Source organism: Buteo buteo, chromosome 23, assembly GCF_964188355.1.
Source record: "Buteo buteo chromosome 23, bButBut1.hap1.1, whole genome shotgun sequence".
NCBI lineage: Eukaryota > Metazoa > Chordata > Aves > Accipitriformes > Accipitridae > Buteo > Buteo buteo.
In genome coordinates this window covers 3,413,235-3,439,430 of record NC_134193.1, presented here as the reverse complement: position 1 = coordinate 3,439,430, position 26,196 = coordinate 3,413,235, and the positions used below count along the sequence as shown (strand labels likewise).

Below are 26,196 nucleotides of genomic sequence, written 5' to 3'. Positions count from 1 at the left end.
GCGCTCTATGGCACGGCCCCGCCGGCCCGGTCGCCCCCGCGGAAGCGTCCCGGCAGCCATGTTGCCTGCGAGGGGAAGTGGCGGCCCGGAGCCCCGCTAAGATGGTGGAGAGGAGTCCTCGGGGGGTGTAGGGGTCCCCCCACCCCCTCGACCCCGGGCCCATGGAGCAGCTATAAGGGTGAGCCCGCCGCGGGAGGCCGGAGCTCGGGGGCGTAGCGCTCCGGTACCGAGCAGGCCGGGCCGGGGGAAGCGGGGAGGGCGGCGGGGACCGGGGTGAAGGCGGCTGAGGAGCCAAGAGCGAGGTGAGGTGGGGGATCCGGAGGTCCCCGGGGGCGCAGGTTCGGCAGAAAGCTCCCCGTCCTCGCCCCCCGGCGGGGAAGGGGCCTGGAGGAGCGGGAGCCTCGCAGCCGGCCTGTGGCACCGAGGGGTTGCGGGTGTGCCAGAGGAGCGGTGGCTGGGTCCTGCCTTGAAAGCGCTTCTGCTTGAAAGCTGCCTTCATGGGCAGAAAAAACCCCCCACCCATAAAAATCAAGTGTCAAACCCGAGATGCAGACCTTCCCGTTTGACTGAAGAAGTCGTGTGTCAGTAGCGTCATCCTGCTGCCTGCACCAGTGCTGTGCACCGTTCGCTCAGTTGTGTTGGGAGCACAGCGAGGTGTCTGTCTTTATAAAGTCATGGCCTGAGAGCTGTCATTCAGAAACATGCTTCCAAACTTTAAGTATTACTCTTAAGTCTGTTTCCTGCTGAACACTTTTTACGGATATCTTACCGTTGTCTGACAGCTTATGGTTTGCAGTTAGCTGGTGCTTATACCATCTGTTCCAGTAATAAAAGGAGATGCAACAAGTGTTTCTGCATTATTGCATATTTTCCAGAGCACACTTTTTGCTTTCTAATCTTTTGCATACCTAGTGGTTATGTGCAGCATTGATAACTTTGGCAGCATTTGGAGTAAAATTTTCAGAGCAGTGTGATATGACCTGACTACAGCAGAGAGCTGACTGGGACTGTTTGTTGCCATGTGTCATCTTTCACACCATGATTTTAACCTTAAATGCTGCCGTGCTTTTCCAGGGCAAAACACTGCCAGAGGCTGTGCAGTTTAACGGTTGGAAGTAGCTGCTCTGCTAAGTCCAATATTAACAACAATGAAGTATTTTCAGGGAGGGATTAATAACTCAAAGATCAGATGTGTAATATTTCTCACTTATTAACCAGGTGGACTTTAAAAGATGATCCCTAGTTTCTAGGCTAATCAGTTCTGACACATCCTGCCTGGGGTAGCGCAGAATTTAGAGATGTAACGCTCACTGGGTTAAAAAGAGCTGAAATAAACCCACAACATCCAAGACTTAAATGTGACAGAAGCAGAGTTTGATAGATGCAAATTATGAACTTTTAGAGAAGATAACAAGTGAGATTGAAAGGGCCACTGAAATATGAACACAGTGCTGTTATAAGAACTTGGACTTGTTTCTGCTCTGGTTATCTGTTCATTTAATGCTCTCCAGCAGCACCAAGCTACTGTGTTGCCAGCGCAGGTGGCCCTGCTCTAAGCAGGGCAGTGTCGACTGTTTCTGCCAGGTAGGTCAGGTGCCAAGCAGCACCCTGCATTCCATGTATTGCTAGGAGACTGCACAGGAAACGTGCTGATCAAAAAGGGTTAAAATTCATATCCCTAGGGCCTGCTTCTTCAGAATTGTACTGTGGACTTTGTGTGGCAAACAAACATGTAATAGGACTTTGAGTGAATGCCTATATATTTAGCAACTGTTAGGAGTAGAGCAAAAGCACCTAGATGTTCAGCAATATGCATACTCACAAGTGAAACATCACGCAGCTAGTCCTGCTGAAGATGTGATTAAAATAAGGGCTTTCTCATTTTTCGCTGCTGCAAAAAATAGTTGATTATTAGCTTCAGTTTGACTCATAAGTTCTAAAGTACTTGGCTCAATGCTAAGAAGAAAGAAACTGTTCTGTGGCAGGAACAGTCATTACGGTCACTTCAGGGTATTATGTAGCCTTTACCTGGTGAAGCAGCTTGTTTTCATGATCTAACTACTTCTTGCTCCGTGGTTGAATGCATTAAAATAGTGACGTTGATTTGACATTCCTTTAAGGAAGTATCCGCTGTTGGGAAAAGCGACCCCGAGAAAAGCCCAATTTCATCTGTTAAACTAGAGGTAAATGGAAACAAGGGTGTGCATGGTGGGGTGGAAGTGCTGCCCCATTCTGGACATCACCAGCAACAAATCCTGTCAGCAGCAGCTGATGTGGGGAGATTTGCAGAGCAATTTGCCAGTGTGCCTTTTTTAATTGCAACGATCAGCATTGTTTTTCCTCCTGCTTAACGTGTTTAGCAATAAAAAGAGCATTGCATAACATTTGTATTTGTTAACTTACTAACATTTATCAAAGGTGGGCTAATTTTGGTGTGTTATTGGCAGACCTTTGGGGAGCAGCACACAGTTCACAGCAGATGCATCATGTCCGCAACAAAACTCATGTCAGGTGAATTTCAGAATTAAAATGTTTTTTTGTATTAGAAGATCTGGATTTTACTCCAGAGCAGTTGCCAAACAGGAGCTCTTTAAATTCAGTGTTTGAGCTAAATATTAAAAATAGTAGCGCTGCCTTTTGTTGCCATCAGTAATACATTAAAGGACTTTTCCTTAGTGAAATCAGGCTTTTCTCTGGATCCTTTTCCTGGGAGATGTTATTTTTCCTGATTGAATGCCAATTCAATATCAGAGCAATGAATTAGAGCACTTAACTGAGCACAGGACAGCAAAAATTGAAGTCAAGCAGTCTATAAAGTATGAAATCTGTTAAATCCTGTAATTCACAGCCCAGTTTTCTCTCCTCCTGCTGCCACTTCCCAGCCAGAAGCTCCCAAATAACCAGCCAACACTTGCAAGGTCTCTTGGAGTAACATCGTGACAAGGCAACGCTTGTTGGGAGGTGGCAGGGGAAGGGCAACTTTGCTGTTTCCTTGGCTGGCATTGTGCAGCTCTCAAAGGACGTGTATGAACTTGTTGGGAACACAGTGATGTGATCAGGTGAAATGCGTGGCCCAGAGAAAGCCAGAAGCACTGTGACAGCATTGATGGAGATAAGGATGTAGTAATGCATGGTGTGCAGGGAGGAGTAACGTTGCTGTCGCAGGCCAGGTGAGAGGTGGACAGAAGGACTTCCAGGCATGAAAACTCACAGGGACTCACACTGATAGGGACAAACCTAATTAGGTCTGACTCAATTGTCAGATTAGTGCTTGTTTAAAGTCTCCCCTCCAGGGCTGCTCTCTGCATGATACTGTACATGAGACTGCAAACTTGTTTTCAGTAGAAATTTTGCTTTATTTGAAAGCATGAAAAAGGATGATGCTGACTGAGGACAAGACTTAAATGTCAGACCTTAACCCACTGTTGAAGTGAGCCATTACAGAGTCCACCGATATACCGAACAATAATATCTAGTTTACACTCCCTGCTGTGTTTTCACTTTGCACAGAAGCTAGAAACAGTATTCTTTCCTTAAAAGGAGAAGACTTTAAAACAAAAAAAATGAACTTGAATTATAACTTTAGCTTCAACTTTTTAGACACTGCTTTCAAGAAAAGTCTGCGCACCCTATGCTTGCACTCTCTTCTGGGTCTGTTAAGATCTTTTGTCTCAAGCCTTTCCTTCTGCAAGCATCAAAAGCTGTGGTCTAGTGTGGTTTTGATCTCTTAAGAGAAGGAACTTTTACTCACAAAACAGACAGACGACTTGTTCCTGTAGTGTGTCTGACCATATAAAGTGTTCAAGTGGAAAAAATGGTTAGTTCATGACTCCTTTGTGATTCATGATTTCCTCCGAGTCATTACTCTGGTCCAGTGTCATTTTCTTACATATGTAGCTCTAAAGCTATAGAGGGGATAGCTTAGACACTTCCAGAGTTGTGAGGTAAACGATTTTGCATAAAATAGGTGGGAAAAATAGAGTTGCAGGGGAAAGTTAAATAGGGCACACTGGGCAAGAAGCTTCTTAGTTCTCTAGGAATTTCTACCATTTGTGTTTCTGGCCAGCCGGCGTACAGAGGGTGGTAACATAAGTGAGATTTTCTGTCTTGGCAGGACAGTGACTGGTGTCTGCCTCCATAAATCTTGTGGGTATCTGCAGCCTAGACATGTTTTAGAGCCTGCATGCTTGGGAAGACAGCATTCAGTAATCCCGAGATTAATTTCTGATTAAAGGGAGTATTACTAAGAATCAAGCTTACTAAAAATATAGTTTATCTGTAAAGACTGGAAGGAAGGCACTGACTTGCCGGCCTTTCTCTAATAAGCTCAGTATTAAAACAGTTAAAGTGATATTTTTAGTTGATTGTCTTAACCCAGGGGTAGCAGAGTCCCTTTCCAGGAATGCAGGGTGGAGAGGAAATCCACTGCTTGCTCTCGTTTTGGCTGTTTTTCACACCACCTCCAGCTCTTATCAGAAGCTGATGTGTTTAGTAACTCCCTGTCCTGACTAAATGAGTTGGAGGCAGGAGCGGTTTTTGAAAGAGTGACTCAGAGCCCAGAGCATCAGCAGGACCCGGAGCCCAGCCAGGCGTGGCAGAGCTCCTGGGGAGGCTTCACTTGAGCACCCTCGGGCTGCTGGAGTTGCTCTCCTGCACAAGGACCCGCAGACTCTCCGTGGCAGGAGCAGAGGCACTGCCTGGGAAACTGAGGTGGCAGCGACCGGCCCATCCTAGTGATACTCCTTGTATCAGAGAAGTTCAAGGTTGGTAAGTTTATCTGCAGCTAGTACAAAGTACAGCTCAGCTTGTAAAGCATAAAGGATCCTGTGGGTAGTTTGTGTTGCAATGTGCTTGGCACTATCAGTTAGAAACCTTAGTTAAAATTTAAGACGCTGATAACATGGAAGTGATTTTAGCTGTTAAAAGTCACTTTTTTGAGTTCTGGTCACTATCAATGTTACTTGCCAAAGAACATTTTATATGCTTTAATCAAGCTTTCCTAAATATTTAGAGATGTGTTTGATCTTTGGAAATGATTTTATTCCTGATAGTGCCTTAGTTCTTATAGTGTTACATTTCTCTGAAGGATCAGAAGCCTCTAACAAAGTCATTTTAAGTCCCTTTTAATAGATGGGAAAGGGGAGGGATAGGGGTTCAATAGTTATCAGTGGTCTGTAACTTGAATTGGTGCTAAAGCTCATTTCTGTTATTACTGCGGTTTCTGTACTGTCTGCAAGATAGATGTTCAGCCTGTTTTGTCTACATCCAAAATGTTTGGTTACATTCCTCAGGCATAAGTCTGGTTATTTTGCTAGTATTCACTTTTTAACATAGCTAATCATACTGGCTCACATTTTGTATAACTGATGCAGTAATAACAAATTCATTTACTATATCTGGAAAATTCTGTGAAATAATTTAGCTATTGCTTTGAAAGTTTTCAGCCTCATATTTTAAAATCTAATTAAACTACTGCATGGGTTAAAAGTTGACACTTCTTCCGGATTCCACACAGTAAAAACTTTCCCAAAGCTGCATGTATGTAGGCAAATTCAGGGGCCAGTCTTTTTAGCTCATCTCATGCTCTAGCCTTAAGGTTAGCAAAATGGCAGTTGCAGGGCTTGTTTCAGTATTGCCTGCAGAAGTGCAACCAGATTCACATTGAAATGGAGATTTCATTGTAACTAGGTCCAGGGACACACAAGAGTTTTACAGGTATGTTGGTCTGAGCTTCAGTGCTGAGACTAAGAGCTCAAGACTTAAGTTCCTTCTCCAGCAAGGTCAAGTTACTTTTTTTCAGTGGCTAGTTAGTTGACATCATCCGTTCTCTTTAAATACAAAGAGGATTTCAAACCTGTTGTGTGAGGTAGTTTAAATTGGATTGTGCTGTGAACATGAGTCATTACAGACCATTCTGCATACGAAGCTGTGCTCTTTGGGTGGATACTGAAACTGATAGGGCTTGACAAATTCAAATAGCTGCAGGACTTCCCCTTTTGTTCCTTTCCAGGAAAGGATCATTTCACCTGCTCACCCAGTAATGCTGTTAAAACTGTTAATTTATAGCCTGCATCTAGTCATTTGGGATGAAGGCTGCAGCAGCTGTAGCAGGTTTTCAGTTTGGAGAAGCAGGTGGGGAATGTGTTAATCTTTGCCATCAGCACCAACTACTCCTTTTGGGCAATCGGCAGTGGGGGTTGCTGTCTTGTGGAGATTTCCATTGTGGTTGATTGTGACTCAGCTTCTATTTCCCTACCTCTGACTCAAGAATTTCACCATGTTAAGAGTTTGCCAGTGGCCTGATGGAGACTGGCAGTTCCCTTGAGCTGGCAGGTCCCCAAGTTCCTCACCATGTTGTGCCATTCTTAGAGACAGGCAGAGTCAACGCATCCTCAGTGCCACAGCAGATCTGTCCCAGTTCTCACATGGTTGGTTGTCAGGCAGTGAGCAGCTGGATGCAGCTTGGGTAGGACAGAGCAGGTGAGGGGCACTAACATTATACAGCAGTCATTTAAGATATGCATGCAGGGCTAATTTTAAACACTGGTTTCCTGAAGCTTCTAAGAAGTGGAAGTGGTTAAACTCAAGTCCAGGTTTCTAAGCTTAACTGGTACATGAACCTTCTCATTTATAGGTTTGTGCTAGAAACAGCTAATCACTGCCACAATGACATCTTCAAGCTCTGCCCAGCATCCAGCAGCTGAGAATGCCTGCAGAGTCACACTCGGACAAGTTAACCAGGTAATTATCTCTCCCACTTTCCTTCTCTGCTTTCTCCTCACTAAAGCAGCGATTTCTTCCATCAAATCAAAGCTCTCCAAGTACAGGTAAGAAAGAAGAATTTAGCCTAATGGAATAGGGCTTTTATCCTGAGGAGTTGTGTTAGCTTTCACTAACAGATCAATTTATGAACATTTTAAAGGGGGAGGAGGGGGAAAAAAACCCAGTTAAACACTGCCGTACAAGAAATTGTACAATACATTTTTGTGCTAGGCATGTGCTTGAAGTATTCCACATACAGTGCTCTTCCTAGTGCTGGACTCTTTGTGACAGTTGTATCGGAGCTTTGTAACCTTGTATGCTGAACTTTGTCTAGTCAGTAATGCATCACCATGCCCTTTTTTGGAGTCAGCTTAGGTAAGTATTGAACATGTAGTACTCCCATTATGGACTATTTCTAGAGTGTCCCTGGAACAAAAGGTAGTTGTAAGCTATGAGCCAAAGCCAACATGGCAGGTGTGTGATTTGAGTATGGCTCAATACTATCCAGTGAGAGATTGACATCCAGTCAGAGACGAGACATTTGCAAACAAGAACAGTAGAAATCTGATCTAAAAATCAGAAATGTTTCTCCAAGACAATTTCCAGAGCAAATTCATTGTGAAAAGCATCTCCACAATATGAGGGGATGTGGCAGAAGTGGAAATAAGCTGATGGGAAGATGAGAGCACCTCCCACTTGAGGCTTAATTTAGAAGCTTTGAAATGTAGCCAAGTCCTGTGCAGAATTGATGTATATGCTTATTTATTCAATTGACTTTGCATGAAAAAAATAAGTAAATAGGCTCTGATATTAGCAGCAAAATACTGATTGTCAACACTCAGTGTCCTAGGCAGCATGGAATAAACACTTCCATTTTGGCTGAACTGTAGTAGCTAAGGGCCCATTTTAAAATGATCAAGCTAACTAGGTTGCTTCTTTAATCAGAAAGAGATGTATAAGAAGTTACTTCAAATCCATTTGAGAGTGGTCATTAGAGAAATGAATGCATGCAAACACATAATGTCATCTTATTAAAAATCATGTGCTGATACAAGCACTTATTTGAGTAGTGCTGAGCTTCCTAGTGAAAAAGCTGTTCTTGGGAAAGAGACTTGGGGCTGGACACAAGCTGTTCTGTTTGAGCTTGAAAATGCATTTAACAAACATCATAATGAGCAAACAGGCAGACCAGACAGATTCACAGAGGAGATGAATTTTTTTACAGTATTAGAAAATAGTGAAACAAATACCTTGCCAAAATGCTGTCTGGTAGCTGAGTTGACAAATTACATTCATGACAAGCAACCAAAACGTGATCTCCTTACCCTGTGCAGAAAAATGGTGCTGCAGCTCAGACAGCCTCTTGAGGAAATATTGCAGGGCTGCAAGCAGGCTCTACTTCTTGGGAAAGGAAGGGGATATTGCAATTGCATTTATATAGGCAGAAAGCAAGGGTGGGTATGAGACACAGGTGAACCCACCTAACATTGATAGGTGGAGGCCTTTACTAGCTAGCACAGATTACATGCCTTGAGAGGATAAGCCTTGTCAAAGTGTAGAGGAAACAGCATGAATATTGTGTGCTGAGCTGTACTAGCATCTGATAGATGAGAACAGAAGAAGAGACTCAGTGTGGGAAACACGTGCATTAGTATACAATATTGTACACAATTGTGTAGCATTCAGAGAACAGTGAAGGCTTTCTGACATTTTTAGGGAAAACAGGGCGTCAGATCATGTGGTGGCACTCCCCTAGGAATTGTTAAAATTCTTGTGGAATAGATGAAGTGGCAAAGTGGGGGAGAAGTAGCTATTTAAAACTTGCTGCTGTTTTATATAGCATCATCTGTCTCATCTGGTACTCAAAGCTGCTTGGGTGTGTGGGTGAAACCTAAAGGGGTTGTGGAGCAGTTGCATCGTTCCCAGGGTGCTTTATATTTTATATAATAAAGATTTTGGTCGATGACTAAGATCCACAGAAAATACAGGTTCTGATCCTTGGTGTTAATTAACCACACTTTGTGTTTAATGCAGTCTTTTTATTGTGTGCCTGTTCATGGATCCTAATAAATATATACTCCCTAAGGTCTCTACAGAGCAGGCGGGATTTGTTCACTGCACTAATTGAGAAAATTCAGGCATGCTGCTCTTGAAGTGGCAATCTGAATGCACCATCATTACTCCTAAATATATGACTCAGTACATTTGGTTAGTCACTGCCTAGGACTCCATACCAAGGGTCTGAGTTTCCAATTTTCCCTCACAGGATGAATGACATCAAAGTTAATGGGACAATGTGAGTGATTAAAGCTTTTAGAGCTGGCTGCCCACATTCCTTGGCTTTTTTTGTCTTGCACTTGAGTCAGAATGATTGTGCTGATTTCCAGTCCTTCTAACTTCTTTTTAGGCATTTGTCCATGCAGATTACTTGTAAAAAAGAATACCAGCCTTCAGCAGGTTAGCCTGAGGCAAGCCATGTATCCCCACAACCTCCAACTCATACCATGGTTGTCAGCTCTGTGCTTGGTGTGAGTCTTAACACGAGTTGACTTGGGCAACTTGATACGCAGGCGTACATGCCAGGGTGACATGCTTTCTCTCAGCAGGCGACTGCTTCTTGCCATTCAAACAAAACTCTGTGCTTTGTGTTTCAGGTGCGACCCAAACTGCCGCTTCTGAAGATTCTGCAGGCTGCAGGCGCCCAAGGTGAAACCTTCACACTGAAGGAGGTGGGCTCACTTTCTAGGCACTGAAACTATGCCTGTCCCTGGTTGTTTGGGAGATGGCTCTTTGTGGGGAAGGGGTGGGACTGGCTATGAATTTTTCTGTACTTTGAAACCCTGTCTGCCAAACAGGGATACCTGACCCTCAGGGCTGTTGTAATTTGATTGATCATAAATTGTCTTGAGAGCCCCCAGAAGAATTGGAATAGGAGTGTGAAATATTAAAGAAAATTATTTATCCTGGAAAATCAGGAACGTCTGTAGAGAAAGGAGAGATGCAATAGCCACATTCCTGAGAGAGTGTAGGAGATTCTGTTCAATTGTCTTGCTCTCTGCTCAGTGCATGAAAGCCTTAAAAATTGGATTCCAGTTGATATTTTTCTTTTAACTTTCCTTTGAAATGGCTTGTCAGCTAAACCTAAGAGACCCTGTGAATTCATTTATTTTAAGATTAAAATGCAATATGTGTACAAGATTAAAAAAATGACACTGGCTGTGATTTACAAGAGTATCCTGTCTGCAAAGAATTAAATGCAGTGGTTTTTCATTATGAATGTGTCAAATATTCCTGCAGAGCCCTGTGACTTATTTTAAACACTTATGCATTTAAATAACTTATTTAGCTTCTAAAAATTTTTGCAAAAACAAATTGAATGGTTTAAATGGGGATAGTTGAGTATTAAATGCAGGTTACTTGTATAGATCAACATTTTAACTTGGCTAAGTCAGTTTTTTCTGCAGCGAATGGAGTACTGTTAGCAACTTTTTGGTGACCCTATCATTCAAGAGGGTCACTTTGGTGGGTAATGGGAGGTGAAACCAGCCTATACTGTGCGTAATGTACTTTGCTTTCTCCTCTTGCACTCTGGATTCCTCGCTGTAGCTGGCAGTGTCCCCTAGCTCTCGGAGGATGTTTCCTCCCCGTCCTTCTTTGTGATACTAATGCACTTATTTGTGCATTTTGCAAACTGTGTCCTGAGGGACAGCACTGTAAATGTGGTTATTCTTTAGTAATAGTTTATTCTTTTAATTGGGGATACCTTCTGCCTCCTCCACACCTATTTCCTTCTCTTCTTTACTCTGAGTTGAATAGCAGCAGTGTCCATCTGCAGCTCTCACTGAGGGACACTGCCCAGATAAAGGTGTTATCACCCATGTCATGTTTTATTTTAACATGGGGTAGCAGAGTGACTGCTCTTTGTCCATCTTCGACTCAGTTTTCTTTCTTGTCAAGGGTTAATAGTTAAAAACCTTACAGCAATATGGTAAAGCATAACTCTCCATTGGTTGGGAGGCATGGACGAATTGCAGATATGCATATAAAGCAGGTACTATTTGACTCACACTATATAGGGTATCAGGAGGCAAGTATCATAAACTAAAGCAAATTTCCAGGGCCTTTGGTGGCTTGGTTTCAGTTGCTGATATGGTTAACGGTATGTCATGTATCCACAGGTTATGCATTACCTGGGACAGTATATAATGGTGAGGCAGCTATATGACAAAAGACAGCAGCACATGGTCTATTGTGGAGGAGATCAGCTGGGAGAACTGCTGGGACTGGAAAGCTTCTCTGTAAAAGATCCAAGGTAGGAAAACGTCTCCTTTAACATCTGTTGTATTATAGAAGTTGCTGAGACAGGAGACTTGGTGTCACTGTTTCAGTTCACTGTTGCATACACCTCTGTGAATAGCAAGTGCCCTGCTCAGTGGCTTGTTGGTAATGCATTTGCTGTGTTTGAGTTGAACTCCTTTGTTCTGAAGAGCCAGTTCTGAATGGTCCAGGCAGTGAGCTGCTTGAGGTAACAACTTTTCCCCTTTTTATTTCTGCATCTTCTCAGGCTCTTGGTCTCACACTTAAGCAAAAATCTGCATCCTTCAGTTAAGTTCTGAGCTAGACTTCTCTGTAGCAAGCATTTAGGAGTGGCAAAAAAACCCCACTGCAGTTTCCAGTGTCTGGCTAATAAAAGAGAATTTCTGTCCCTGGTTTAAAAGGGTAATGCTGTTTGGTTTTGTGAGTATACTCAGCTGTCATCTTCTTTCCCACAGCCCAGTCTATGACATGTTGAAACGGAACCTGACTTCTGCTGCAATGGCAGGTAGGTTTGTTACAGTATGGGCAAGTATATTCAATATAGTGTTGATGTTACTTGGGTAAGTAATGATATTCAGAAAAGAGAAATGTTTCTGAAGTTGGAACAAACTGCTAATGAAGGCTTTGACAAGACAATCTCTTTGAGTATGTGTCTTTTCTGTGTGTCCACCATCAGTAGCTGTGTTATGAAATCAGTTGAGTAATGTGGCTGCCTATAACCAACGGCCAAACCTCGGAGCAGCAGACACTCTCTGTCTGGAATCATGCTGACAGAGCTAAATACTATAGATGTACAAATCAACGTGGCTGAAGTATCCCATCCAAATTGTTATTGATTTCTCAGTCTTTTCTCGATTTCATAGCATCCTGTGATTTCTCGCTCTCACCTCATTTTATATTTTCATAGTCTTGAGACTGAATATAAGAGTGCTGGAAACCCAGCCTAGTTCTGCAAGCCAAAGAGGTCTGGACTTTAATTGAACACTTGAACCTTTAAAGGTCACTGTTACTTTCCCAGCTCATAAGAGAAATCAAATCCATCTACATCAAAAGTCCTTCAGACATAAATTAAAATTTATTCTTAAATTAATCTCAGCTGATGGCTTCCTTGCAGCCAGTTCCCATTGTATGGCTGCTAATCTCCATTTGAAAAAAAACTTCTGATGAAACTACAAGTGTGTAAATAATGAGGGAGCTGCACCCAGAGAGTTGTGGAGTCTTGTGCTGCACTTCCTGGGGTCTCTAAGCAGATAATATGGACTTAGTCTATTTTTGCACACATACATAAAAGCTTGTGCAAATTTAGAAACTGAGAAAACATGGCCCTAAACTGCTTAATCCTCTGCTTTGAGCCATGTACTGGTGCCTCCTTTCTCTATTTATGTAGAAGAAACTTCCTAAGTGGACTGTTGTCTAAACACGTTACCCACAGAATAACTGTGTGAGTGCTGTGTCCCTTGCTGGAGATGCCCTGGCCTCTTCTCTATAGGCAGTGTATGTGGAGAGCAAAGGATCCAGCGAAACACTCTCTGCTCTGCTGCCCTGTCCCCTTCTACTTGGTGTGCGCATGTGGCTGGGTGCGTGTGGCTGGGTGTGTGTGTGTATGGTCCGGTCATGGTGTAACTATTTTTAAACCTGCCAAAGGAAATACTGTTCCTTTAGGGAGATGATCACTGAGTTATACCACCGTGTCTGCTTGTGTATGTGTGTGACTATAAAACGAAACAAGCTTGGCAGACCAGACCTTTGACAAATACATAGGAAGGATGGCTCTAGGTATTGTTCGTAGCAACAGAGGAATAACTAGAAGTGCCATAGGTCTTAAAGAGGTCTTCGTGTTTCATGTTTTGTAATAGCTGCTTGTATTCATTAGCCAAATCAGTGCTTATCAGCACGTAATTTTGCAGATTATCTCAGCCACTTCTTTTAAGTACACTTGTAGAAAGAAAAGTGACTGCAGTATATCTTGATAATAAAGACTAAGCTCTTACATAATGCTCTTTATCAGATGGTGTCCTTGCTTGGCTAGCTTTCACGCTAAGTGTGACCCTTACGAGGCGTGTTTAGGAATACCTCACTTTAAGGGCATTTTGTATACTATATGTCGGCTTCAAAAAAGGAAGCCTTCCAATAAGTGGAGTGCCTTTCACACAGTGTTTAAGGCTAGTTTGCATTATTTATAAAGTGTTAGAAGGGTAAGTCTTCACCTCTTCTAATGCCCCTGCAGAGGCAAAGCAATTATGGATGAGCCAACTGGCTTCTGTTTTCCTTCAAGTATTAAATAGTCAGTGACTGCAGAAGCTGTAGGGTGGTGGCAGGGAAGAAAGGAAAGCTGAACTAATGCATGGAAGGCAAAGAATATGAGATAGAGCCATGCCATTTTGTGGTCCTGTTTTGGTCCATTTTATGGACCACTTTGTGGTCCACTTCTCTGTCTATAGCAGCAATTTTCAGTGTCTTAATATCAGTGCCATGATTCATGGTGTGAATCGGACTATTCATGTCTGCCTGGCATTCAGCAGGGAAGTTCTTTGCTAAATTTGAAAGCAGAGCAAGCAGGAGCCATCCTTGCATCTTTTTTTCTCTAGCAAGTGATTCTGTTTAAAGGGTAGACTTCCTAAGTGCAGCTCTGCTATTATATAGAAAGATTTCTCTTAATTTGATTGTTCTTGCTACTTAGGTTGGCCTTTTTAATTAACTCTTGGGGCCAGCATAATCATCTGGATTAAACTGTGTTATGGATGTGTACACAGTTACCCAGGAAAGAGCTTGCTGTGCATGGAATTTCCCCTTCTTTAGTCTAGTCATTGTTCTTCATGCCCACATCCTTTAAGAAAGGTGTTTTTCCCATCTCAGCCTAATGAAAGAGATGGTGTCCTCAGGTATTTATGAAAATCTTACTCTTCTCTGTTCACCTTCAGCATGGATCTGATCCAGCCTTCAAGTGAGAGTCCTCACACTCTGCTATTGCTCTGGGTTTCTGCCTCCATGATGACCTCTTGTGTAAAGGACCTAGAGCTTGCGATGACAGGACAGCCTGTAGGAAAAAGAGTAGTTTTTCACATTGGGAAGAAGGTTCTTACATGCTGTGAGGTTTCACCAAGCTTCATCTCCAAGGAGGCACAGACTCTGTATTCCATAAGCAAACACTTCCATGTGTACCTAGCAAAGCCTAGGGAATACTGGAGTAATGCCTCTGTAGGAAACAGCCAGCTCTCTTAAGGGAAGAAAGGGCTCTTTTTCTCTTAGAGGGTTACTTAGAGGTCTGCCAAGCCTGGCTCGTTGGTTGCTTGCTGAAGACCCTCTGTGTTGTGAGAATGGTTATTACCAGGGAAGGTTTTTTCTTTTGTTTTACCTGCCATCTAGATGCTGCACAGAATCTCGCAAAGGAACAGAGCGTCGATAAGCCAAGCCAAGACCAGCTGAAGGTAAACCCACTGCCTGGTGGTTTCTTTTGTTGTACAGAGTGCCCCTTCTCTGTACCTGTGCATGGTGGACTGCCAGAACTTTGTGCTGCTTGGCTGCCAGGTCCTCACCTTCCTGAAAAGTTCTTGGAGTCCACAGAGCAGGGACAGAGTGACCCTTCTCTGTTCTCTTCATAACAGAGTACCAGTCTCTGAGCGCGTTTCTCTGGGGTGTAGCACTTCTAGTCCTCAGTTCCTCCAGCGTGCTCTGTATTTTCATGCCTTTCCCCCGCTCTCTCCCATCCCCTCTCTGAGTAGGAATTGCCAAATAATTAAGCTTTCTAAAATGTGTGAACAAGTTTTGTGTTTAGTAGGATTGTTTTCAGAAGCTTTCAGGCAGAATCTGAAACCTAGGAAAAATCTTTGCACATTCAGACTTGTTTCCAGGTATATTTGGGGGTTAAGGTAGTCTGATCTGGGAGGTGTCTGTTCACATTGGGGCCAGAGAATCACAAAGATCACAGTATTACTGCATTAAAGATGGCAACTTTTGAACTTTTGCCAATTTTAAGATTTTTCCTGGGTTACAAGTGTATCGTTTGTGCTCATTACAGATTCATTAGCCTTCTTAAAGGGTTAATAGTGTGTAGTTTTTGTTCAGAAACTTTTATTTCTCTTCATAACTTTTTGGTCTTGCACTGCAGCTGGTGACTTGGAATGGAAGTGCTACATCCCCTTGTCCCTATAAGCTCTGATGGACTAACATCTGTTTTTTCCTTCATGCAGTTTAGCCAGCAAGAAGGTTCTGACACTGGCATCATGGAGGGTGAAAACAATGCTTCTGCTTTGTCTACCTCGGAGCAAAAATGTGAGAATTATGAAGGTGAGTGCCAGCTTTTCTGCAGTAACTCAATGTGTACAAGCTCTTCTGCTCCTTCTCTAGTGTGACACATTGAGCTCTGCATCAGCAAAATGCTGGAGGAGGGTGTTGGGAGACTAATAAAAACGTGTTGTGGAATATAATCTTTAAAAATCATCGTTTTATGCTAAAGATTGAGAGAACTGCAAATGTTCGCCAAAGGTATTTTATGATAGACGTGTTTTCTAGCTTGGATATTTGGTCTCATAAATAAACAAACACTTTGAATAAAATGGCAGGTTAAGCCCCAAAAGCACATCTATCACGAAACAATACCATGAAAAATCTTACAGACCTTGCTGAAGGGTATTTTAAATGCTGAAATTACACTTTGTATCTATTTATCTTCCCAAGGGACTCTCTCCTCTGATTATATAGAACACAGCCTGAGCCGTCTGCAGTCATTACCTGCAAACCAATCAGGGAACTGAATAACAACGGAATTTTTTTTCTATCCAGCTTAAGTGTAATACAGCTCCTTCATATTTAGACATTTCCTTTGTTTTAATGTCTGGGGATTTCTTGCTGGTTCACTCATATGGATTTCTGATGTTATGGAAGCAATTTTCCTGGTTTTCTACTTTCTATTCTCACGTCGTTCTCATATCAAGGAACCTAATTTGTAAAACCAAATCTTGTCCGCAAGTGTGGGTATTTCCAGATCAAATGAGAGTGGTAGATATTTTCCTGGCTGCATGTACAAAAGAGGTAGAAACAGTCCTTGTGCGTGCCTTTGAAACTTTTGGCACTGAAGAGAGATAGATTCAAGGTTATCTTGAAATTCAGACTGCTGAGTTTAGTAGGATCATAGACTAAACTGCATGGGCTAAAAAGAAGGCTGAAGCATGGGGTTATGGAGAATGGATTCTTACCTGCCTGCTTCCTATTTTGAGCCTGGTTTCAGAATTCAGGAGCTCCCATCACTGGAAATTTGAACTAAATTCAAACCAGTTCTTTCTGCATCTTAAGTCACTTAAGAAATCTACTCAGTGTTGACTTGGTTAGAGCTCGAAATAAGTGTTCATGTTTCTGTATAGAGTCTTAAAAGTAAGGTAAAGCTAAAGAGAACCCGTACTGTTATAGAGACACTGGGAACACTGGGATGTTCCTCTGTCCTCTGATGGCTGTGCAGTGACTATTTTGTCAGGTTCACTTGGGTAGATATATGAGTACAGATGTGTGGCAGATCTAACATCCCAGTATGCTCATACAAACCCCAAAGCTCTTAGCAGTAACTGGCTGTAAGAAGGAGCAAGAAAGATTTCTAAAATTGGATGGGGCCAAATTTTTCTCTGCTAGTCTCTTAAATAATGTAGGTGTGGCATGACTTAGATTCTACTTGGCTCTTACAGACAAAGACTTAATAGAAAACCTCTCTAAAAGCAAGAAGCCTAAACTGGACCTAGTGTTTGAGGAATGGGATGTAGCTGGTCTTCCATGGTGGTTTTTAGGCAACCTCAGAAGCAATTACAAGTCCAGAAGTAATGGATCAACAGATATTCAGACTAACCAGGTGTGTAGACGTTTTAAATAGGTGCACTGTATTCTCTTCCTCTCCTCTTTTGGGTTCCAAGTAAATAAAATATTCTTGTTCTTTCCCCTTCCCACTCCAGGATTTTCAGCCTCTCCCCTGTGTGTTCCTGTCCCAGCCTTTCACATCAGGTGGTTGGTTACCTTTAGTGTTCTTAAATAAACTAGGCACTCTCTGAAGGCTGTGTTCAGCCGTTGGAGGTCCTTCTGCACTCCAAGCATTGGTTGCATTTCAGGAGTTGCCCCTCTTCTGGGTTGAAAGTTGTTACGCGGTGCAGATGGCTGTAGCGTGGTGGCCAGCTGCTGTATGGCCAGCTAGCAAGGGGAGTGAGCATAGTGCTGCTTGCAAAAAGGGGTGTCTGTGAGAGTAGTGAGCTACCCCTTTCTCTCCCAGGGGTGACTGGAGAAGCTGCCCAGGGCTGAGCAGGCTGTTAGTGAGGAAGAGGGGAAAGGCATTTGCTGTGGTGATGGCTGCGGTGCTGGTACTCCTGCTGCTGGTAACCTGAGCTCTAAGTGGTCTCTTCTGTTTCTTTTCCAACAGGACATAGACACTGCCGTTGTTTCAGATACTACTGATGACTTGTGGTTCCTCAACGAATGCCCGTCAGATCAGAGCAGTGCTGCAGTCAAGGTGGAAACGGTTGACTGCGAGGAAGTGAAAGAAGGTGGCAAAAAGGTACCTCTTCAAACAGCCACAGTGTGTGTGTTCCACAGGTTGGCCTTGTTTAATTGATCTCACGGTGCTTGCTGATTTTGGAGGAGCTAGATCTATAACCATCCAGAGTTTAAACTGTGTTTAGAAAAGGCTGTCGATGATTCCACATATGGGGTGATGGCTTTCCTGTGTGGTCAGTCTACTTGGGTTTTGGTTTAAATACGTGTATTTTCAATAATTTAAAATTAATTAAAACTCTAGCAGCAACTTTACTATACCTGCAAGACTAATAAATGAAAAGACTTGAAGAGGAAAATCTCAGTTTATGTTGTGTTAGCATTCAGTGTAAGATAGGCTGGCCTGAGTCTGCTAGCTGAGGTGCTAGTGAGATTGGTCACGGGTAACTAATCAAATGAGTGTTAAAAGGATTGAGTTCATGACTTCTTCCATGGAAATTAGTAGGATCACTCAGGTGTGTGTATGTTTGTATTTGTATGATTCTTGCGTGCATCAGAGAGAGGTATGAGTTGACCACCAGCAAATACGACTGTAAACTAGCCCAGCAACAGTTATCAACATTCTGGAATAGATAACTGTAGATAAAATGGCTTTTCATTCACTTATAGAAATGACATAATTATCATGGCAATTATATAGTCAGTTTAGTTTTGGTGTACAGTGCCAGGCACGTCATAAGTAGAGTTTATTGCGTCCTCTAACAACATTTCCACTCTTTCCAGGTGACTGAGGATGCATGTTTGCATGACTTTGAGGATTCTCAATGCTTAAGTGATGACACAGATACAGAAGCTGCTTCTGAGGTAGGCATCCTTTAGGTCAGTGTTCCTTGCTTGGAGTGTGCTCCATCCTAGCTGTAGTTGGAAAAACTCGTCCTACAGCTGCTACTGGTTGTGGTAGGAGAAGCTGATTCTTGTATGGGTTTCAAAGGCCAAAAAAAGCAAAAAATCAAGCCAAAAAGCCTTTTTTGTAACCTGTGTGAAGAAATGTAGAGAAATTGGCTCGACCTGGTCTGGTTTGTTTTGGATAGGGCTCTGTTAAATTCTAAACTGGATGGGCATTGAGCACTGGCAACCCCTGAATGCTCTAACCTACCTAGTCCAAAGACACCAAGTGTCTCTCCCACCACAGAGCAGTTCTGGAACTTATGTAATTTCAGCCACTTTTTGTGGCAATGTGAGGGAATTTATATGTGCTCTAGCTAAGAGGGGTTTTTTTTGACTAGGAGATTAGGCTCCTTGTTTCCACATTATTCGTCCCTTTTGTACCAGGGTACTGTAGTGTCAGCATGGGCAGCTGCTGGCTTTTTACTCATGATGTAACTTGTCCCTTCACACTCCCAGGCCCTCAGTTTCCAGCATGGTCAGTCTTAATGCTATATGAAGTTAGTATTAACAATATCCATGCATGTTTTAATTAGGTTAATTCTGATGTCCTCTGAAAGGAAATCTGGAGTATAGTGCTTGGCAGAGATTCAGAAATCTAAAGCAGGCACTTTGTTATCACCAAAGTGAAGTGCGCATACTCAAAAAAAGCTTGTTAGGGGAAATTTCTGTGTCGAGATCAGGGTTCCACTGAGTCTTTGGTGTCCAGGCCAGCTCTGAAGCTGTCACTTGTTTTGTGGTAGTCTCTGGGATGAGAAGAGTATCCACTTCTCAACTTGCTCCATTTTTCTGAGATACTTGCATGGCCTTTGTCAGGAGGAGAGCCTGCGTACCTGCTGCTGTAATGTCTTTGCCCTTGCAGTGACTCTCTAAGGACAGACCACAGCTCTTCACCTGTTTAAATAAAAAAAAACAAGATGGAAAGAGAGAATAAGCAGTAATTACTGGGTTGTCACCCCTCCCCACTACCCCATTCCTCTTCCAAATTCCCTCATGATAGATACTGAGGGACATCAAATTTGTGTTCTTTCATCTGTGCTTTTTTTCCTCCCAGTCCTGCAGGCTGCCTTTTGAGGTTTTGTTGTAAGTCAGCAAAAGTGTATCATGATCCTCTTTGCAGCTGATGGCACCAAAATTTTTTAGCATCGTTTTCTAGGCTGTGCATGCTTGACAAATTAGGATGTCCCTGTCATTGGACAGCTGAATTATAGTTCTGAACTTTGGCAGCTCTTGCCCTTGCTATGTGGGGTAATCAAGTAAGCTGCTATTAGTTGTGCAGATTCAACAGATGCTAAGTGATTAGTGAGTCTGGGAAATATATTCCTGACTGATTGCAGGAGCTCTACCCTTGAATTTAGAGTGAGATACTGAAAAATTCAATAAACTGCACAGCTTGAGAACATTGTATTCTTCCAGAGTGCTGAAGGCTGGAAGGAAGGAAGGACAGATTTTAATGCTTAAGAGATCTGCATCTGTAGAATGCACAGGGGTAGTCAAATTCTCTTTAGGCTTTCTGAGGTGCTGATGATCAAACTAGCAATCATGCATTCGCAAGCTTATACTTGGTAATAAATGTTCTTTTTTGATGAAGCTTCTTTGCTGCTTTTCCTATGTAGCAGAAACAAGTCGTACGCAAGAATACACTAACTTGCTGCTGTTTTTGTCTGCCTCAATCATTCCTCAGGACTGCTGGCAATGCACCAAATGCAAGAAATTTAACTCTCCAGGCAAACGGTACTGTTACCGCTGCTGGGCCTTACGGAAAGACTGGTACTCAGATTGTCCCAAACTGGCTCATTCTCTTTCTCTGTCCAACATTGATGCTATGCAGAACAAAAATGATGATGAAGGGATAGATGTCCCGGACTGCCGAAGGACTATTTCTGCTCCAGTTGGCCAACCCAAAGACCTGTACATGGTAGAAAACAAATCACGTGTAGATCCCTGCAGCTCTATTGAGTCTTTGGATTTGGCACGAGAGTGTGAAAGCAAGGAGTCTCTGTTGCATTTCACTGAGCATAAAAAGGAGGAAGAAATACAGTCCTTAGAGAGTATAAAAAAATTACTGAATCCTTGCTTCTTATGCCATCACAGACCACGGGATGGGAATATTGTCCATGGAAGGACTGCTCACCTTGTGGCCTGTTTCAAGTGTGCAAAGATGCTGAAGAAAAAGAGATCACCTTGCCCAGTGTGCAGGAAAGAGATTGAGATGGTGATCAGGATCTTTATGGGGTAGTTGTGCCAGTTCAGGCCTTCTCCACCAAAAGATAGCACACGGGTTTTTTTGCACTCACACAAACCCTAACTTCAGAGCTCGGCCAGTGAATACCAAAGAATTTAGATTCAGTCTGACCAAGAACACTGAGGAATCCTCTGCATTAAATGAAGCATCATCCACTTTTCAATGTCCTTTTAAATTAAAGCCTCTAGGGAGCAGGGAGTGACTGGCATATTGGTATCAATGCCCCAGCTTTAAAATTGTCTAAATCTTCTAATTTCAGCTCAGTGGTGTCACTAGGATTCTCTGTTCTGACAACTGGTCCTTGAAGAAAATGAGTTTTGGAAAGAGTTATACTTTGGCCGTTGGAGCATTGTTCTCCAGTACGTCAAACCCTGTGCAATGCCTTTTAAGGGGGAGTCTGCATCTGAGATACATATATGCAGGGATGGGAAAGGAGGTAGGAGGGAAGGGTAGACCAAGGTGTTTGCAATTTAGATAAGCCATTTCTCCAAGGATCAGTTTGCCTGAGGGCAGTGAGAAGTAAATAACCTGGTTTCTGATTTTTTTGTTTGTTTGTTTAGCGTAGGTTTGTTAGATAAGGTGAAGGTCCTCTTGCTCCCAGACTTGAAATAAGTCCTCCCAAATGTTTAATCTGTAGCTATCTCAGGTCACATGGCAAAAGAATAGGGAGTTATACTTTGCTGTGTTATTGGAGCTTTTAATTTTTAGTGATTCTTTTTTTCATTTAAATACAGTTCTATGTCCTCTTGCATAGCTCTGTTGAAGCCTGTCCAATGTTAGCTCAGAATCTGGTCTGCCAGCTGGATTAAATTATAACAGCTCTGTGCATGTTTTGGGATGTTCTCATAGCTCTGTGCTTACAGCACCATTGCAGCTTCTACCTGCCTCATCTCATCAGGCCAGTCTAGATAGAAGATGCTCATTTTAGAGTGCAATGTAGCTTTAACAACAGGATATGGGCCATTGAGGGAAAAAAAATAATTCCTGTAAAGCACCAGTTGCAGCTGGTTAGTCTATGGGCTGTGCTTGGTGTTAGTTTTTTTAATTTTTCTCCACTGATTTTCTTTCCCTGTCATTTCATGCTTCAGATCTGTTTGCAGCATTTACGTTGTCCTTCAGAGCTATGCATGGTTGCTCTATGGGCTGTAAAAAACAACTCAGCTAGAACTTGCAGTTTAAAAATGTCTAGCCCTTTTCTGAGATTATATCCTAGAGTATGCTCAGATCTTCCTCAGCCTTCCTGTTCTCCAGGGCTTTGGAGGGCCTGCATTATGCAGCAGTAGCTATAGTGCCTTCACCTTTCAGGTATACAGGCATCTGAATTCAGTACAGTGTGTAGAATAAACCCGGTTTTGTCATCTTCTCTATAATTCCCTCTCTAATCTAGGAAGTACACCTGAAGACAAAAAAAGAGAAGATAGTGCTCATACCTTGGTGCTTCTCTAGGCTGTTTCCACCTTGTTTTCCACACTCCTTGTGCTGGTCCAGCTACAGCAGGTCAGGCATGCAGTGGAAGGCCCCAGAACCTGCCCAGTAGAAGGTCCCAGCAAACTGCGATGTCAAAGTTGTTGTTTCTCTGCAAAGATATCAGAGTAGGTGCTATATGCAGTCTCTGCCTACCACTGCCAAAAGACAGGTCCACTTTATATTTTGCATAGTATTGTGATTATTTCTATGTTGGCTATTATTTAGACTATTGTTCTTGGCTGTTATTTACAGTTGTATTTGAAAAATCGGAGGATAACCGTCTGGTGTTTTGGTGCACTATCTATAAGTCCATGGGAATCAATCCACATGGAGAAGCTGACTTACTGCTCCCTTAACTGAAGGGCTGTTAAATTGCTGGTGATGCACTTTAATCTTGCTAAGATCAGCAGCGTTACCGCCTGGAATCACCGAAGGGAGTTCCTGCCAGGTAGTTTCTTCCCTTTTCAGGTAGTTTCTTTCCTTTTAAGGGTCTTGGGCTCAGCAGGGTGCGTTGTGGCACTTTGTGGCACTTCTGAATACTGTGAATTCCCCCTCATCCCGATTGCTTCTGAGAACTAAATGTTTTGCTAAAAAGCAGTTTTACTGAATTGTTCAGATCTGGCCGCACTGAAAAAATGTAATTTGTGTTGACCAAAAAAAAAGTCAGGAGAGTTTAAGTTCCAGTAATGGGGTTGAATATTGCTACCAAAATCCTACTGAGATCTGTATGCAGCTTCCATTATTAAATGAAAATTGTTGTCAGTGTGGCAGTTTGTGATAAAAAGCAAATCTGCAGGATAACTTTCAGTGTAACTATCTTTGTATCTGTGAATTCTTGTGCGGTATAACCAGTAGTGTTTACACATGCAGTTGTCAAGTTCTTAATTCTTTTTAGCAGAAATAGTTAGTGGACATAAGGTATCACAATGTTACAGTTGATTTTCCTTCCCATAGAAGTATAAGCTATTGCAGTGCAAGCACGGTGTGTAGCTGTAACTGCCCAGTTGTGGCTGAGGCTTGGGGGGGGGGGGTAGTTCTAGTGCAGGACAAGGCAAGAAGAATGTTTTATTGCTTTAACTTAAGTCTAAGTCTAAAGAAGTAGCAATTTACCAAGAACTGCTCTTCTGACACTTTGTAGGAAGTGCAGACTTGAGGTATGGGTTGAAGAACTAGCTCAAAGCACTCAGCTACAATACTTAACGTTGCAGTGCAGATGAGATATTGGCCAGGCGGTGTTATTACTTTCCTCTTCTACAGATGTGGCAGTTAATGTGGAGTCCTAATTCAGAAACCCATTTTTTGGAGGAGCTAAGCATTTACCTGAGATGGGTATGAACTCGGGTTCTCTGAATACGTTATTGGTGTCTCATAGTGGATGACAGTTCTTCTCTCTTACAGTGGTTTTACTATGAAGTGCAATATGAGGGAAGAGGTCCTTGGTAATCTTTAGCAGTCATTGCTGCACGTCTGTTAGAGGAAGTGTTGAGTGCAGCTGTCTTTCGATGCCCAGACTAAAAAAGTTTATGTTTCACTGTTTTTTTTCTTCGATGACGTTGGTTGCTGTTCCGCGGGAACCTGCTAAAGTCTCAAAGGCACAAGTGTACCTGTAGGTCAGGTTTCATTAGTAGATCCTTCTGCTTTTCCGCCAGAAGTTTTGGCACTAGTTATCCCCAGAACCAGCGGATTTCTTACTTTAGTGGGTATTTAAATACTGTATAGTGCTGTTCAGCACATTATAGTGCTCTGCAGTGTGAAACCATACGTATATGTAAACTCTCTGTATTGGCAGCCAGAGGTACAGACATTGCATTTACTCCTGAAAGTCTTTCCAGTTTAAGTGCCTCTTCTCAGTTACTCTCAGTGACTCTGTTTACTGACACACACAGCACATCCGCCTTTTCTTCAGCTGTCTCTTCAAAAATCTCAGCGTCCCTCCTCTGCTGAGATGTATTATCGAGCCAATTTAGCCTAAACAAAGCCGCTACATGAATTACAAAGATCCTTTGGAGCACCTCCCCAGAGTGCTTATTTCTTCTGAACGGTGGGTATTGCCAAAGACAGCTATGAACTTTCTGCCTGTGCTACGTATTTATTACGGTGCATGACTGTGATGGAAACCATAATGCAGCTTGCCAGGGTCTGCTCCATCCTTCTGTGTCCAACATAGATTGTATCTGATACTGAGAAGCTGTCCTTGCAGAGAAAAAAAGTGGTTGTTGGACAAATGGAAGTGGAAATGGAGTGGAAACTGAGTGTCTCAAAACCCATGAGGTAGCTTCCTTTTGCCTGCTCACCCTCTGCCTGTTCTGAGCTTCATCTTCCAGTCCTGGAAGAAAAAAACAAAATGGTCTCACTAGAGGCCTTCAGTGACGTCTGATCGTTTTGGAAGATAACATGGTTAAGTGATTGAAGGAAGAGCCGGGGCACTGGTCTCCATTCTGTCTGTCCATAACCTGAGCAAGGAACTCCTTGAGTCGGGTGCATGCTCTTCGGCCACCTGTACATTGGCAAGCAGCATCAGGATCCTTGAAAAGGAGATACTGTGAGGCCATTCTATCAAGAGCAAGAATGAGACCCACAAATGATATGGGGGTGATAAACTGTGTTTGGAACAGCTCTGGAAGCACAGATGACCTTTGGACAGCAGCTTTTCTGCTCTGGAAATCCTTCTTCAGTTATCTGTCCACAGTGACAGGAATTTCCCTTTGAAAACAGGTGAGACCCTGCTTGCGACTACACGGTAGTGTCTGTCCAGCAGAGCAGTCAGCTGACACTAGCTGGGTTACACATCCCATCAACTTGCTCTCTGCACCTTATTATGATTAATACAGGCAGCTGTTGTGATTGCAGTCCTGTTTTTCTGTGCTATTTTACCCTGGTAATGTGCACTTGCTGCTCACACATCTGTGGGGATGTCCCATGCCTGCTGTTCTGAGCAGGTGCTTCAAGAAGATGCAGCCCACTGAACTCGGCAGTTATCTTCAGAATCTCCGACTCCTAGAAGGCATAATCACATCTGAGGATCAGTCTGAGAAGATACTTGAAGAAGGCAGGAACATGTACCTCTGGCAAAGATAAAGACTTGCTGTTCTGGAAGGAGTGATTTCCTGCTGGATCTCCCCAGCACCCTTCCCTGCAGCCTGTTGTTCCCAGATATATTTTTCTTGTTTAGAAAAACTCCATGTCTCAACATACACCCACTCAGTCACTGCAGTAACAAGCAGGAGTGCTTGCTAAACAACATCTGTGTTTGCACTATTTAAAAAAAAGGCACGTATCGCAAAACTGATGACCTGTTTTTGTGTCCTGCGCATAATGAATTTAATTAAATTGAGCGCGTTCTATGATAACGTAGGTTTATTTTTTCATTTGTACTGCGTTTCGGGGAAAACCTTTCAAGTAAAGGCCTGTTACCAGCTAAGCAGCCTGTGATCTTCCTCTGTGTCTGTTTCCAGGGCGGGAGAGACCTCCCATCCCTCCCAGGATGGGTCTGCCTGGCAGTTGGGAGGGGAGGCTGTAGCATGAATGTATGCATTTGCAAAAGCCAGCAGGAATGGCAGCAGGGGAACAGCTTAGGCTTCATCTCCTGAGCCAGCTTGAAAAAGTACTTGCTGTGTTGTTTTTAAGCTGGTTCCCCAGTTCCATTGCCACCAACAGCTGTAGCCACTCCAGGTTCCCAGGAGGTACAACCACCACATCATTTGCTTGTGGTAGTGCCAGGAGGTTACTTAGCCCTTCTCCAGCTGTTTTTAATGCTGTTTGTTTTGCATTTGGGATGGAAGCAGTCCTGGCAAAGGCAGCATGCAGCCCCTGCACCCCAGCGTGCGGAGCTCCCCGGGCAGGCGGCTCACTAGAGGGCACCCGCCGGCTGTGCATGGCACGGAGCAGGGATGCTGGCAGTTTCCTTGCAGCTCTCATCTCCTTGCCTCCAGGCTATACAGACCCAACATTTACAGCTGGCATAAATAGTTAGAGCTGAGGGATGCGAGTCCCAT

The 26,196-nt window shown here is 43.1% G+C and overlaps 1 protein-coding gene across 3 annotated transcripts; it reads left to right on the top strand.

Moving 5' to 3' along the window:
* The first annotated feature begins 21 nt into the window (after positions 1-21).
* On the top strand, positions 22-25,622 carry MDM4 (MDM4 regulator of p53). Of its 3 annotated transcripts, none has more exons than XM_075055487.1 (11): positions 22-178; positions 6,635-6,741; positions 9,417-9,491; positions 10,941-11,074; positions 11,535-11,584; positions 14,446-14,507; positions 15,270-15,366; positions 16,755-16,915; positions 17,474-17,608; positions 18,328-18,408; positions 20,174-25,622. In XM_075055487.1, the coding sequence occupies exons 2-11, from the start codon at positions 6,667-6,669 to the stop codon at positions 20,726-20,728; spliced, it is 1,425 nt and encodes a 474-aa protein (XP_074911588.1). In that variant the 5' UTR covers positions 22-178; positions 6,635-6,666; the 3' UTR covers positions 20,729-25,622. The 3 variants fall into 3 exon arrangements, with proteins under 3 accessions (XP_074911588.1, XP_074911587.1, XP_074911589.1); XM_075055486.1 differs by lacking the exon at positions 22-178 and adding an exon at positions 191-4,763; XM_075055488.1 differs by lacking the exon at positions 22-178 and adding an exon at positions 191-4,767.
* Positions 25,623-26,196: the final 574 nt, after the last annotated feature.